General features: G+C 39.1%; 2 protein-coding genes and 2 non-coding genes across 4 annotated transcripts in view; 1 reads left to right on the top strand and 3 right to left on the bottom strand.

Annotated features, from left to right (window-relative positions):
• st6gal1 (ST6 beta-galactosamide alpha-2,6-sialyltranferase 1) overlaps positions 1–1,617 on the bottom strand; it is a 17,849-nt gene extending 16,232 nt beyond the window's left edge. Inside the window, exon 1 of the mRNA XM_056411723.1 lies at positions 1,434–1,617. The gene's annotated coding sequence lies outside the window, so the exon portion shown is untranslated. The remainder of the gene's footprint in view (positions 1–1,433) is intronic.
• A 1,165-nt stretch (positions 1,618–2,782) lies between these two features.
• Positions 2,783–2,854, bottom strand: trnae-cuc (transfer RNA glutamic acid (anticodon CUC)). The gene has a single exon. It is a non-coding gene; the product is annotated as a tRNA-Glu (tRNA).
• A 222-nt stretch (positions 2,855–3,076) lies between these two features.
• On the top strand, positions 3,077–3,148 carry trnaw-cca (transfer RNA tryptophan (anticodon CCA)). The gene has a single exon. It is a non-coding gene; the product is annotated as a tRNA-Trp (tRNA).
• A 367-nt stretch (positions 3,149–3,515) lies between these two features.
• ncf1 (neutrophil cytosolic factor 1) lies at positions 3,516–16,155 on the bottom strand. Its single transcript, XM_056411463.1, has 11 exons — positions 13,922–16,155; positions 13,738–13,818; positions 13,565–13,640; positions 8,831–8,996; positions 8,694–8,752; positions 7,982–8,104; positions 7,589–7,696; positions 7,376–7,493; positions 6,599–6,712; positions 5,484–5,638; positions 3,516–5,312 (listed from the first exon to the last, which is right to left on the bottom strand). Exons 1-11 carry the CDS (start codon positions 13,991–13,993, stop codon positions 5,161–5,163), a joined length of 1,224 nt encoding a protein of 407 aa, XP_056267438.1. The 5' UTR covers positions 13,994–16,155; the 3' UTR covers positions 3,516–5,160.
• Between the last annotated feature and the right edge of the window lie 206 nt (positions 16,156–16,361).

Below are 16,361 nucleotides of genomic sequence, written 5' to 3'. Positions count from 1 at the left end.
TGGCCACACAGTCATGTGTGTACAGGAGTACAGTAGGGGCTGAGGACGCAACCCTGGGGGATCCTGTGTTCAGGGTGAGGATTTGGAGGTGTGTCTGCCCACCCTGACCACCTGTGGCCTGGCGGTCAGGAAGTCCAGGATCCAAGCACACAGGGGGGTGTTCAGTCCCAGCTCAATCAGCTTGCCGGCCAGTCTGGAGGGGACTATGGTGTTGAAAGCTGAACTATAATCAATGAACAGCAGTCTCACATAGCCCCCCTTCTGGCTGTCCAGATGAGAGAGTGTGGTGTGCAGTACCTGGGAGACAGCATCATCTGTGGATCTGTTTGGGCGATAAGCAAACTGCAGCGGGTCCATGGAGGAAGCTACTTATCCAATGTCTGAAGTCTTTAGTATATATAAAAAAGGAACTGATGAGCAAAATGGAATTGGTCATGCGGAATAAGTATTTACTTTTAATAAGTTAGTTAACCTTTTTTCTCATTAATCTCCCTAAGTACACATTTTAAATGTAAATGTTCTTATAAATCAAATTTAATAGGAGTTATCGGGAAAGTGTGCAGACCTTTAACTTTAAGTGATACTTTGGCCAGTACTTTTACCCCCTCAAAAAATAAAGTCATCACGCTTAGCGTCCTACTTTGAAACCAGACGTGAGGCCCGTCTCCTTGACGACAGTCTAATTCCCAACGTCTCCTTTTAGCTGCAACACAAACTCACATTTAATCACTTACTGAATACTTTAAGAGAGTAAATGTGTAGTTTTCTGTAACTCACTCTCCACATACATCCTAGTGTATCTAATATCTACAGGTAGATATGATTTTCTGCTTATTGATGTCTTAAATACACCGTTTCTTCCACATTGAGCTTTTCTTTTTACGCTGGTTTCATCACGTTGACCTTCAGCTTGTGACTTTCACGAGGAATCAAACATACGAACTCTGGCTCTGCTGCCTTCCTTTAGTTCGAGGCGTGATACCTGTATTGTGTACCATCATTGCAAATGTGTGTGTGTGTGTGTGTGTGTTTGCAGCAGGCAAGTTGTCACTCGTCCTACTGCCATAAACACATCTTAACTAGAATAAACCACCTTAATTATCCTTATTGTGGCACTTTTTTTCTTTCATTTATTACATATGGTTGTTTTTTGTGTTGTATATTGAATTAAACGAATTATAAAAATTAAGAAAAAGGGGAAGAAAGAAAGAAGTAAAACTATAAAATAAAAATATATATTTTATAAATATATATTTTTGAATAAATTCACAATAAGAGCTCAATAAGGAGGCAGGCCAGAGACCACACCGCGGCATCGTTACGATACACTGAGATCGATCGATCGATTCATCGATAAGTGCATCGATCTCTCTCCCCGTCTCCATCTTCTCGGTGCTCGGCTCGTCTTCGGTGTGCCGCTGGTGTTCGCTGACCTGTGTTAAGTGATGCTCCTCCGTCACCCGCGTAGATTTATCGTCGCTCCGGTACCGAGCAGGTTGTTGTTCCCGTCGCCATGTTCCCGGTGAGTCGCGTGCGTCGCGGTCCCGCCGCCGCTGTCCGCCCGGTCCGGTCCGAGGCCGCCGTCGGTGTCCGGTGGCATTTGGAGAAACGCGAACGGGAGCGCCGCGAGTCCTCTTCTCTTCTCCTCTCTGCGACCGCGCCGAGAGTCAAGCCGGGGACAGGAAGCAGAAGGCGTTTCCGTCGAGGCTTTCAAAATAAGAGCGGGAGCTGTAACTGTTTCTTCCTATTGCTACGGAAAAATACAGAAATGGAAATAAAAATAAAATGTAAACAGTCTGATGTTGATAGTAATAATACGCAATAATAACATTGAAGTATATTTAAGTACTATACATACACTTTATTATATTTATTTCATGGCTTTAGATAATTAAATTACCAATTAATATTATTCAAAACATAAATTGTGAAATATATAAGTAGTGCCTTCGTTTCCAGCGTTAAAAAAACGACATATTTTATTAGATTTATTTATTTATATATGTGTTTTATATATATTTTGAATGCAGGACTTTGTATTGTAACACGACATTTATTTACTGCAGTAAATATACTTTTACTCAAGTAAAAGCTCTCAGTATTTTTCCCACAACTGCCTGTCGGCAACTTCATATGTGTTTTATTTTGAAGGGAAAAGAGATAATCACCTGATATCCGGTCCTGTTTTGCGGAATTCAGTGTAACTTGACCTATTTCTCTGCAGCAGCCAAAACACGCAATTTCTCTGCAGAGGAGGGATGTTGAAGATGCACAGCAGAAACAGAGACACACCAAACTGCCCCGTATCAATGATCGATTATTGAATGCCATCATCACTATCACCACCACCGTCATCATACCATAATACTGTCGTACTTATGTTTAAACAACGGTGATATATCTTCCTCTACATAAACCATATCTTACTTTTATTTCATTGTAATTAGGCTGATTATTTAGTAGTGTATTTAAAATGGCATATATTCTCCACTGTAGTTTACATAAAGGAATATAAAAAACAACTTTATTGATCCCCAGATGTTACAGCAGTTCAAGAAACACTGTTTTCGATGTAAATAAAGATCTATTTAAAGTAATAAATACAACAGGATAATATATTAAACAGGTAAACATCACAATACTTTGTATTCCCTGTACATCTGCAAATAAGTCTAAATATGAAGTACTAGTGTAAAAATATGTAGTTACTACAATTGGTTCCACGTCTGATATTTTGTAACGTATTTAGCTAAATATTGACGTTTAACGACAAAACGTGTCGTTCCCTGACCGGGAATCGAACCCGGGCCGCGGCGGTGAGAGCGCCGAATCCTAACCACTAGACCACCAGGGAGCTTAGAGGCGCTCACACTCAGACTGCATTTGTAGGAGGTCTCACGTCATCCGGTGTGGAACGGTTGGGCCGTGTTCGTATGTTAAGCACACATTTGACGTGATGACGCCACAAATTAAGTCATCTGATGAGCGAACTTTAATAACAAGAATATAAACTATTTAAAATACAGAATTGGTGTCGTCCGTCTTTATATACTCGGGATTTTCATGAGCTTTCTAGGACCTCGTGGCGCAACGGTAGCGCGTCTGACTCCAGATCAGAAGGTTGCGTGTTCAAATCACGTCAGGGTCAAATATTTTGCCTCCATGTTTATTTTTTAGAGCTCATCAGAAGTGCAGAATGGGGGAAGAAGTACTTAGTAGTTTCAGATACTTCTCTTAGCCTAGTCAAAGGTATTGGTTCATTATTTAATATTTAAACTAAATACATTTAGTCAAGCACATTACTTAAGTTCTTGACTATTTCCAGGTATTTTATACTACTTCTGGGACTCAATACTCAACAGCCAAACAGCCTCATTTGTAAATGTGCTGCAAGAGAATTTGAGGACATACTTTACTTTCTCTAATCTACTTACTCCCTGTTTTTTCTACTTTCAGAAGTCAGAAGTTAACTAATAGACATATAAAAAAGGCTAAAGAGTGAAAGTGTCAATACATATTTTGGAAGCAGATAATCTTTAATTCAAAGCCAAAGTGTGTGCAGATAATTCTTTGCAAAATAAACGTTTTATTATACATTCATTGAGCAAATAAAGAACATAAATGTAATTATTTTTCTCAGAATCAATCATTTTAATCACAATGTGACTTCAACTTTAACTAAAAAATAAGGTTTAGAGTTGGACGTTGATGTTGTGAAATATGTGTATTCTCTTTCTAAAGACATATCAGGGCACACACACAGTTAGCTTAGTTTAGCACAATGACTGGAAACGGGGGGAAACGGTTAGCCTGGCGGTCCAAAAGGTAACAAAACCGACTGACCAGCTCCTCCAAAGCTCACTGGAGTCTCCACTGGTTGACGAACAGCGTCAAGAAATAGTCCGGCATAAAACAAATATATACACAAATATATATAAGGTTTCCCAAAAATTTGAGAACTTCTAATGATCTCAAGATAATCATAGTTATTTAGAAGAAAACAGCACATTTTTTTACAAATATTATCATGTGCTGATCACTAAATGACAGATTATAAGATTAATGTTCTTTTTTTTAAAGTAACATTGGGATCACAACATTTTTTGCTGGAGAAAACGATAAACAACCAGGATATTTTGTTTTTGAACATTTAGAAAGTGTGAGTTGAGATTCTGGATAAGACCACCAGATAGCAGCAAAGTCAAAGTGTTGATCTGTTGATATTTGTATTCTTCTCTTCTTCCTCCGTGCTCCATTTAAAGCACATCAATGAACCTTCATCCCCATGAACACATACACTTAAGGTACTTTTGACTCTTTTTTATTTAATAAAATGCATTTAAAAATGTAACATCTTCATAAGGAACCAAAATAATTATATTTATTGTGACTTAATAAATAAAAAGATAATAAATATGTAGCTTGGGAAGGGGATAATATTCAGAGAACCAATTTAAGTTTTACATTTAACTTACAAATTCTCTGATATGTTAAAGTCATTAATTTGAAAGAATTAGAAAAAATATACTTTCATAGATTTGCAAAAGAAAAAGGTAGAATTTCCAAGATTCAAGCAATAAATTCATAGAAAAAATACAAGAATTATTTATCTATTATTATAACATCATAAATATCTGAATAAGACTGAGATTAAAGTTGTACTTTTAAAAGAATAAAACTGAAATATACGAGATAAAAATGTTGTGAGATTATGAAGTGAAACATTTGCAAAAACGATTCTCTTAAATGTAAAAAAAAAAACATTATTTGAAAAAATATAGAAAGTCGTATATATAACTTCCACTAAAAAAATATATAGAACAAAATAAAGAAAGTTAAAAATCGAAAGTTAAAAATAAAAAATTCAAACTTTGAAATTATCTGAAATTTACAAGAAGAAATAAATAATAAATCCCATGGCTTCACTCTACAAGGTTGGCTCAACCACGGATCACCAGGCTTACTGTGTTTTAGATTCAAGTGTTTTTCTCATAAAATGTAACCACTTTAATCTCAGATAATGTCTCTGTTTATTTTTCTTTACCTGAATATTACCTCCCTCCGGAGCTTTATTTCTTTATAACACATTGTTGGTTTTGGTAACATAGAACACGTTATCGGTTTTACTCTAAAGTCACAATTTGGCGGTGAGTCCCGCCGCTAGCGGTCGGACCTGTGGATGCTGACTTTTTTGCGGGTGTTGTCGCTGCAGCGCTCCATGATGAGCTCCGGACTCGGCCGGGGGGGGATGACCGGAGCCGCCTTCCTCGGCTCGCTCTCCGAACCGGAGCCGGACATCTCGGGAATGTTGTCTGTCGGTAAGAAATGACACCGTGGTTAGGTGATGTCGATTTTCTTTGCCCTATTCTCATCCTTACCGATACATATACAAAATATACCTCAAATGTTCCCATAGAAAAGCTGCATTACAACAGCGGTTCTAAGTAATTGACGGTTCCACCCTCGAACCTTGTTTTCATTACCCTGGTTCTTCCTCTCCCTCAGCGGCGACTTGGCGGCGTTCTTGAGGTTCCCGCCTCTCTGCTGGAGGTAGCGGCGGCTGTTCCTGCGGTAGCTGTCCTGGCTGAGCCGCCGGCGGGCCTTGTTGTGGATGCTCTTGGCATTTCGGATGGTGGACCTGAGACGAGGAAAAGGACGAAGGTTGTGAAAGTAAGGGGAGGAGTTGGTGGTGAGCTCGACTTGCAGCTTAAAATATTAGACAGTTAGGAGGTGGGACGGCAAATATACTTGAACTCATGTTATTTTTAAATATATATATTTTTAATTCTTTATAAAGGTTATATATAAGACGTTATATGTTTTTAATTTTTTTTATAAAAGTTATAAGACTATTTTTTATTATAATGTTTTTTTTCTTTCTAAAAGTTATATATAAGACTTTACATTTGTTTTAGTGTTTTTAAAACATTTTATAAGTTATATATTCGAGTTCTTCATATATTTTTTTATGTTGGTTTTTTTAAAGTAATTTTTTTATAAAAGTTATATACAACACTTTATATATATTTTTTTAAATTATGTTTTTGAATTTTTTATAAAAGTTATATATTCTACTATATATATATTAAATAATGTTTTTTAATTATTGTTAAAAACTATATACAAGACTATATATTAAATATATATGTTATTTCACAAATTTCAAAAAGGGGCCCCAATTTCTTTTTAAATGCTCCTGGATTTCAGTCAGTGGGCTAACAAATATGTAAATATCCTCCCCTGGTACAAAAGTGTATAAACTATATTCTATCTATGGTACAAACAATAACCACGCTGCCGTATTCATAGCATTATTATTTTAGAGCATTTTAAGAGTTATTAAGAACTGACAAAACACAAATTCTGAATTTGTACAAATCTGCATCATTTTCTCTTAATTTATATCCGTTTATTGCAAAGAAATGTCCTTTATTTTTTAGTTTCCTCTTTACTTTTGGTTATTTTTAAAGTGCTGATCTGATTCTTTTTTGCAGCCGGTAATTATGACTTTTCCATTATTTTTCGGGGTTAAACAAACGGGTAATTTTACTTAATCCAACATCCAAATGTATTAACTGTCATGATTTCTTCCCCTGACCTGCGAGGCGGCGGTTTATGCGCCTGCAGGTTCATCCTCTCCGCTTCGTGGAGCTCCTGCTTGCCGGCCCGGAGCAGGAACATGGAGGGGAAGTGGCCGGTCTCGTCTCCTTTCCTAGAAACACACACGGATCAGAGGCCTAAGCGGAGGATTCCTTTGAGCAGATGTTAAAAGTGACATTTAGAAGTCCAGAGATGGAGAAACACATGGACTCACAGGAATGTGTCTATATTTAGAAGTGAAGCTTCTCTCTGCTCTCAGAACACAGTAGTTTCTGGTGTCGTGCTACCCCCTGCTGGTCACTTTGTGTTATTACGCAATAATCTAACCTTTAAAAACAGTCACACAATAACTACAACTTTATTATTGAGTTCATCTGTTTACTTTATTTAAACACAATGGTATCACACTCATTTTTCTTTTTAATTTTTAAGTATGTTTTGTCAATTTTATCCTGAAGGCTCCTTTTTTATTCGTTGCCATGCCGACAGGCTAACAGTAAAACATGCCGACTATTAGACAACTATTAGTCGTTTTCTAATAATAACTGCTAATGTTAGAAGATGTTATTGGTTCAGTTCAAATGCTTAAACTTTATTCATCTGTTTACGGACAGAACATTAGGCAATAAGCTTGTGGAAATGATCATTCAATTAAATTAGAAAATACTAAATATACACAATGCCAAAAATGTATTAGGATCATAAAGGCTTCTTATAGTCACTTTAATGAGTGTGTGTGTGAGTGTGTGTGTGTGTGTGTGTGTGTGTGTCTTACCTGACGACCCACCAGCCGTCCAGCAGCTTGTGGATGACTGAGATGGTTTCTCCGGCCTCCAGAGAGATCTCGTCGCTCTGCTCCGCCTCGTAGGATTTACTGGTGACGAACGTTTCTCCTGCAGAGACACGAATGAAGAGACGGCGTCATGAGAAACAACGAAAATATATTAAACAGATAAATAATATTGAAGACAAAATGAGAGCATCTTGCCTTCGTAGTCTGGCTCGTCTTCCTCGGCCTCCTCCGGTCCGTCCAGGGGCTCCATGTAGGAAGCAGGAACCCAACCGCACTTAGACTCGCCCAGGCAGAACCACCAACCTGGTGGGACAGAGGGAGCTCAGACCCTCAGACCCTCAGACACTCAGACCCTCAGACCCTCAGTCCCTCAAACCCTCAGACTCTCAAACCCTCAGACCTTCAGACACTCAGACCCTCAGACCCTCAAACCCTCAAACCCTCAGACCCTCAATATTCTCCTAATGTTTGCATCATGTTGTTCCAAATTAATCAAGTTTCCTCCCGATTTAAATATTCAAACCAGAGACTCTCTGTGACCTCTGTGACCTCTGTGACGTTGGTGTTCCAGACTTGATTTCTTCTCACCGTTCTGGTTCTTCTCCACGATCTCCAACAGGTCTCCGGCGCGCAGGTCGATCTCGTGCTTGGACGTCTTGGTGAAGTCGGCGATCACTCGGTACGTGTCCAACAGGATGGGGCCAGAAATCTCTGAAAAGGTCAAAACAAAAAAATATTCAGGAAAAACAAACTTTTTACAGGAAGAGCAGAAGTTACAACTGAAGTTATTATCTCGCTGCAGAAATACGCTTAAAAAACATTAAATATGCATGTTTTAATTATTCAGCCCCCAAAAAATTAAGACGATTGTGCTTTTTATGAAAAATATTACAAAAAAATCAAAGCATATGAAACAAATAAATAAAACAGAAAACATGACAACCTCAATAATTATTATAACACATTAACATAGTTTTTAGGATTTAAAAGTGTGATAATAGAGTCTATTGTTCAGGCCATCCTGGAGAGGGATCCTCTTCTGTTACTCTCCTGAAGGCTTCTTCACTCTTTTCCCAGTGAAAGGGTTTTTCCTATTTCTTTGGAGTTGTTCCTGATTCGATGTGAGGTCAAAGGTCAGGGATGTCTTATAGGTACAGATTGTAAAACCCTCCGAGGCTAATTTGTAATTTGTGATAATGGGCTATACAACATAAACGTAATTTAATTAAATTGTATCATCATCCATCATCAAAAAGAAAAGCATCAAAGTGAATTCTTTGAATTTAAGAGTGAATCCCACCGGAAGCGTTTCCTCTGGCCAACTCCCTGGAAACCACGAACGTCTCGTTCCTCTTTAGCCTGAAGAAGCAAAAAAGCACCGTTTTAATTGGTCAATCTTTCCCCCGAGCGGCTGTCTCCGCCCTGCGGTGGACTGACGTGTTGGCGGCGGGCGGGTTCTCGTCCTCGGGCCGGACGCGCAGGAAGAGGCCGAGCTGCCGGCAGCGGGAGATGTGAGGCGGCAGGTCGATGAGCGAGTGGAAGTACTCGGCCAACGTGCTCTGCCTGGTTTCTGGGGACTTCTGGCTGAGCAGCCACCGCCACGCTGAGGACACAGGTCGTTATCTTAGAAACAACAACAACAACAACAACAACAACAGGAACTGGAGGACGGATTTCATCCAGACGCCATTAGATTCTGCAGGTGAGAAATCCAAGTTTTTTTCATTAAGTTAAATATTCACAATAAAGGAGATCCACATATGTGGAGTTCAAGAACACAACGAAGAGAATATTAAACGTATAGAGACGAGACTAGTGGGGACGAGTTCGTCAATAACAAGAGAGCATGAATCAGTTGTTCTTCTCTTCAAAAAAACTAGTGCTGTGAAAAATAACGCGTTAACTCAGTTAATTAAATTACAGGTTTAACTTCGTTTTTTTTTTTTACGCATTTAACGCATGCGCAGAATGAGCTTCCAATCCGTCTGTTGTTGGTCGTCTCGAACCAGCAGCATGTCATTCTGTCTCTACGTGTCACGTTAACACGACTCCGATCCCCGTCTGGCCGGATGCCGGCGTGTGTGCGCACATCGGGACGAAAAAAAGTCACTTGCACCAATGTTTTAATGCAGGGGTGCTCAATATGTCGATCGCGGTTGCCGCAGAGTTCAGATGCCGGTCTTCGCGCATGAAAAGTCACTAGCACCCCCCTAACTGTTACTCATAAAATGTAGTCAAACAAAAACGGAGCAAATCACCGTGTTCATGGCCCGGTGTGCGGTATTAACTGGTTTTTGAATTAACTGGTTTTGGTACGCGTGCATGAGGCAGATGTGCCGTAGGAGTTGCCTCTCAGGACCCGTCTCGACTAACTAGGAAATGCACATTTCCATCGCTTAGCCTCTCTGTCACGTTCTTTTAATGTAACTCTAATGTTTTAAAGACTAAATACGGATGACTTTGCTGTAAAATGTGATACCTGTTCGGGAGGCTGTAGTTGAGACGCCGAGGACACGGAGCGAGGACAAAGTAGGTGACTCTGCTGATGCCTGTTCAATATACTACTAACTTCAATAAATACTTGACAAAATGCTCTTGTTGTCAGTCTGATATTTATGTTATACGTCGTTATCTGACGTCCAGTCGATGTGAGACCAGTTTACTCTTCATACAGTGTGTAATGAAGCATGTAGCCCGTTGTTTACACCCAGCTCGCCCACCGCTGTCAGCTGGGAAACTGTGATCGACTCAGATTAAATTGTGATACAACACTGTGTGCTCTCACGTCTCTTATGTTTTATATTCGAGACTACGGATCCACATATATCCTCGTAACTATACTCTACCCTGTGCAGCGCTCACTGGTCCAGATTAAACATGACTGTTACCTGTTGTTACGATAAGGACACACATTGAATAACTACACACAGGAGTGAGCGTGTCTTTAGACACATGACGGGGGAGCAGCTCCAGCCTTCGTTTAGGATTTCGACGGCATTAACGAAACGTTTTCCACCTTCATGACGATCATATCACTTGTCGATCACAGTTTCACAGTTGACAGCGGTGGGCGAGCTGGGTGTAAACAACGGGCTACATGCTTCATTACACACTGTATGAAGAGTAAACTGGTCTCACATCGACTGGACGTCAGATAACGACGTATAACATAAATATCAGACTGACAACAAGAGCATTTTGTCAAGTATTTATTGAAGTTAGTAGTATATTGAACAGGCATCAGCAGAGTCACCTACTTTGTCCTCGCTCCGTGTCCTCGGCGTCTCAACTACAGCCTCCCGAACAGGTATCACATTTTACAGCAAAGTCATCCGTGTTTAGTCTTTCAAACATTAGAGTTACATTAAAAGAACGTGACAGAGAGGCTAAGCGATGGAAATGTGCATTTCCTAGTTAGTCGAGGCGGGTCCTGAGAGGCAACTCCTACGGCACATCTGCCTCATGCACGCGTACCAAAACCAGTTAATTCAAAAACCAGTTAATACCGCACACCGGGCAAAGACAGCGCGGTCTCCTGGCTTCAACACGTTACTGTCAGGGAAGACACAGCGCACCAAAAAAAAAGTTTTTTTGTAAAACTTTTTACCTTTTCTGATTCCGCTAGCTCTTTGCTAACTTCCGCTAGTACTTCCGCTAATACCTCCGCTAATACATCTACTTAGAAAGTGTATTCTGTACGTTTTCTCCGTCGAAATGTTACAAGACCCGACTTGCTGCATTGATCGCGACTTTAGACATTGTGTGTTAGGGCTCCTCTTGTGAAAAATTATTACGAAATAAAAGAAAATGTATATGTTCTTTGCAAAGATGAGGATATGTTGAATGCTGGGATACCAAACATGCCCATGTTTATTGACGTGGTCTGCGTGAGCGAGCCGTTTAAAGGGAAGGGGAGGGGCTTAAGGACGCCGGCGTCCTCAGTGGAGTGGAAGAGGTATACCCTCCTGTTACCTTTACATTTACTAACATATTTTACCCTCGGGGTCAATTTGACCCCAGCAATTAAAACCTACAGAAAATTATTAGAATTAATATTGCTTCCCAAGTTTAAGTGTGAGGTACTTTATGTTTGTTTGTTGACTACCTAAATAGCCCTTTAAATATATAAAAAAGTTGATATTTCTTATAAGTTTGACACAGTGAAAAACAGCCTGGGGTCAAATTGACCCCAAAGAACACCGACATTAAACATTGAATGGGGTCAAATTGACCCGAAAGGTAACAGGAGGGTTAAACATTCTGTTTAGGATGAAGATGTATTAATGTTCCATATGGAAGAAAACTGCTAAATAACTGCTGAGTTGCAGCACCATTGTATAGAAGAATGTATAAATGTATATATCCGTCTTTTGTCATAAATCTCTATGTTCTCACAAAATATACCGAGAATATCGGTAATATGTGATTAATCATGATTAATCCACAGAAACCTGTGATTAACCCGATTAAAAATGTTAATCGTTTCACAGCCCTAAAAAAAAACCAATAGAAGTCATTAAGAAAGTGGAAAAACAAAAGTGTATTTGAAGCTTTAAGTTGGAGGTTTTAAGAAGACATTTAACAAAGCAGACGACTTTATATCCGATTGGGATTTCTGTATTTAATTCTGTATTGCAAATAAAATGACCTGAAAAAATATGAACGAATATAAATACTTCTTCTAAATTAAAAACACCTAATCTGATTGAAACATACCCACAAACAATGAAAATACTTGTTATTTGATCACTGTATATCATATTGTGCATTATCAATAAAGTATATATATATATATATATATAAATGAAAAAATAATGAATTAAAAACACCCCAAAACAATCTTCCTGAAATTCATGATTTCACAAAAGTATTAACAGTAAAATGTACTAAAAGTATTAAAGGAAAAGAACTTCTGTGCATAACGGTCCATTTCACAGAGTTATATTATTGTATATAAATCAGATTACTACTCAGGCAGTTTTTGGGCTACTTAATATTCCGTTTGGCTGTTATAAAACTACTACATTTTCCTTTGAGATGTCGTTAAAATACAATTTGAAAACTCAAGAAAAAGTAGCTTCAGATTGTACCCGAGTAGATGTTCTTATTCTACTTTCCACCACTTCAGGAAGTGGAAGTTTCCAGACTGCCGTTGCACCAGAAGCGAGGTCCTGCCCCCGCTTCTCGTTCCCCACATTGCAACTCGTTTAGTTTCGTAACTTAACTTCTTACGAAGGAGGAAAACACCTGAACACCTGAACAGGAACAGAAAACTGCTCTGCTCGCTCTTCTCTTTTATCACACCTGGCTGACATAAAAATAAAAAATAAAGCGAAAGCGGAATTACAAAGTCCACAGAACAGATTTCACTTCCTCTCAAATCTTTGTGGCCGGAATTTGAAAAACAGGAATCGCGTTTTGAGAAAGTGAGATGAGAGGATGAATACCCGCCTCATGTCTGTGTGTTAGTGATGGAGCTGGAATCAGGACGTCGTTAGCCTAGCTTAGCATAAAGACTGGAAACGGCTCGCCTGGCTCTCGAGCTTCTTTAGGAAACAATAGTATTAAAAAACCTGCAGAACAAAACCGATCCAAAGTCTTCCGGGCGGCCCCTCATATTGGGACGGTGACATGCAGTTTATTTTGTAGGTGTACTGTCCCTTTAAGACAGCCGTGCTGAATCAGCTGCTTCTGTTTGATTGGTTTATCTCCACAACTACTACGCATGCAATAAAAGGTGATAACTGATAAATTATCTGTGTGTTTGGAGCTCTTCGCTTGTTCTTCTTTTTCAGTCTTGTTTATTTACCGTAGTTCTACCCCCCCCCCCCCTTCTAATAAAAAACACACATTTTGACATCAGTGAGTTGCAGCTTTGCTCTCTTGCTTAAACAAATCCCCCGAAAAAAGAGAAGTGGATTCAGCCGCATGTGTTGAATCACCTCAGGTGCTTCCTGAAAGAACATTACAGCTTTTCGTAAAATGTCGCATTTATATGAGTTGTGATTTAGTCTTATAACGCTTATAACCTTATTTTGGCAACTTATTGACGTCCTAAAAAAACTAAAGTTAAGCAGCAGGAAAACAAAACGCAATCTGCATTATTTAACATGCAAACAGCTTAAATATCATTACTAATACAAGCATCATTAATAGTATTAGTATTACTACCTGGTAATGATGGGATGATTCTGTCCTTTTTTTCTATCTCACCCGACTCGATGGGGAACATCTCCTTCAGCAATTTCTGCGGCTCAAAAACATGATGTTTTGTTTAGACTTTGCACCCAAATTTGCATCGATGTGTTCTTCGTTATTCATTCTGTGGTGCAGAGGGAGCTCACGTGGAGGGTGTAGATCTCCGGATACGTCCTGTAGATCAGCTTCTCCGACAGGTCGCTCCATTTCGCCATCAGCATGTACACCTGCAGAGATTACCTCACACTTTAAACACTTTAAAGGTGACTTCCGGAGCGGCTCTGCCTGCTTTTTTTTAAGGAGGATTCGTGAAGGTTTTTGGGATCTTACGTAATGCTTACTCGGGTAGGAGCGTTTCTCGAAGCCCAAGAGCTCGACGTGTCGGACGTAGGTCTCGCCCATGCTGAGCTGAGATGACACGCAACACACACACACAGGCTTTTATACTCTATGTGTGTGTGTGTGTGTGTGTGTGTGTCAGTTCCTCTTTACACGTTGACGAAAGTCTGGTAACTTCATCACAGAGGGAAAAAAGCGAAATACTTTTTCTTTCACTCAACATCTGTTGGAATAATGATGATGATGATAAAGTTGCTCAACACGTTTAATTAAGTACATGTTTGAAGTTGGATATTCCTTAATTTTGTGGTAATATGGTATAATGTAAGCCGATGATGTATTAGCTGCAACATTAAAGTGATGAACATATTAATCCGTCATTAATATAAAACATAATAAAATATATATTTACTTTTGCTACCTTTAGGTTACTTAGGGTACTTTTAAAAAGAGTATTTCTACCTGTACTTAAAAGATGCTAAATTCAGAACAGATCTGTTGACTCCACATGGCTCTCAACATGGCGGCAGCTCATAACAACACACTCATAAGAGTCGTTAAGACTTTTCTCCTCCAAATCTTCACGGAACACGAGTCTGAATGTCATTTAAATAAAAGATCGGACTAGTTCTTCCAAATCTGAATAGAAAATCGTAAAAGAAAAACTTTTCGCTCTGAAATTACGCAATGTAAAATCATAAACACTCAAACACACATATTTGGGTTTTTACTCTTATCCACTTACATTTTATGCCAAAAGTCATTTGTGTTAACTTTGATATGTTTTTCTCTTAATGATTGCATGTTTTTATTTTATTTATTATTAAATTTGTATTAAATTTATTGTATTGCATACATTGTGGATTTTTGCATACATAAAATGAATATCTTATGTTTACTCTTTAACCATCTAATGTCATGTTAAAAGTTGGAACTTGACTTGAAATACGTGTTCATGATGGATCTCGTCACACACCAAACGCCACACTGTCTTTAACTTTCAAAAACAGTTGACTGCAAGTTGAAAACCCCACTCGGAGGTGTTGCTCAAGAGTCCAGCGGGGAATCACAGGGTCGATTGCGTCTCTTGTTGCGTGGCAACCTCTCCTCGAGTGACCCGAGTGGGTTTTCAGCTCAACTTGTGATTTACAAAACTTATTCTTTTGCAAACAAAGAGGAACAAAAACGAAGTCCAAAGAAACAAACAATCCCACGTGAATAAACTTCCTCCTCTGTAGCAGCCAATGAAAATATATACAGCGCATCCAGAAAGGTTTCACAGAGATTCACTTTTTCCATATTTTTTAATGTTAAAGCCTTATACACACACACACACACACACACACGCACCCATAAGGACAGAGGGAAATACATTTAGTCTGCTAGCTAGATGCTGATCTAACATCTGTTTCTGTAGTGTAGTGGTTATAGTGGGGTCGTATAAGGCTCAGTCATTTCAAATTCGTGTTAAAGTTTGGTTTTCACTTCCAAGTTGAAGTTTAGGGTCTACAGAAAAATTTGAGTCCGAGTGTCAAACACACAGATGAAAAATGGCCTCTAGGGGGCGCCGCAAAATATGTAAACTGCTACAACTTTTGATTAGATTATCCAATTTTAACATATGAGGTATGTATGGATTCAGAATTAAAAGGAGAAACAGGTATACCAAGCATTTGGTGACCAGATAAAAATAAATACACTTTTATCCCAAAATATTACATGGACACAAGCGAAATTATGCTTTTTTTGGAGATAAAGTCTGGAAATGTCCTCAAAGTTGCTATGAAACATGATTTTTAAAGTTATTGTAAATAAAGGCTGTGTAATGACTCGACTGGATTTAAGATTGGTGTTCAGAATATCCCTATAGCACAAACATAGCTAGGAGCTAGGTGTTCTGCCCAAGAGTTCAACGTGACCTGAAAAGATCAACACGAGTGGACATCGTCTGGGACCAGTATCGTGCTTTGACAATCAAAGGAGGAACAAGAGAAAAGCGAGGATCAGGCACCCGACAACGCATCTCTGGCACTGCCAAAGTCCCAAGAGATTGGCAGGCATTTCTGGCAAATGAGGATAATAAGACAGAACTGTTTTCATTCCTGTCAACTGCGCTTGTAACAAATGGACAGTTCCCAGATGACAAAGATGTCTACATAACAGCAGATGATTGCGTCCACCATGTTGGAAACAGTCCTCCAATGGATCGCTGCAACCACGAGGAAGCTGACACTGTGTCCTAGTGCATCTTCTCCATGCCCTCCAAACAGCATCAGTTGGGATGGTCTATACTGGAGACACAGATGTTGTCGTAATCCTGCTGAGTAATTTCCATCATATCAAGGCTTTGAATGCAACTGCAGAAATCTGGATCTGCTTCAAAACTGGAAAGACATCAAGAATGATCTCCTGAACACTCTCGCCACAAAAC

Source organism: Pseudoliparis swirei, chromosome 3 (genome assembly GCF_029220125.1).
Source record: "Pseudoliparis swirei isolate HS2019 ecotype Mariana Trench chromosome 3, NWPU_hadal_v1, whole genome shotgun sequence".
Classification (NCBI taxonomy): Eukaryota; Metazoa; Chordata; class Actinopteri; order Perciformes; family Liparidae; genus Pseudoliparis; species Pseudoliparis swirei.
This window is presented reverse-complemented; position numbering and strand designations above follow the sequence as displayed.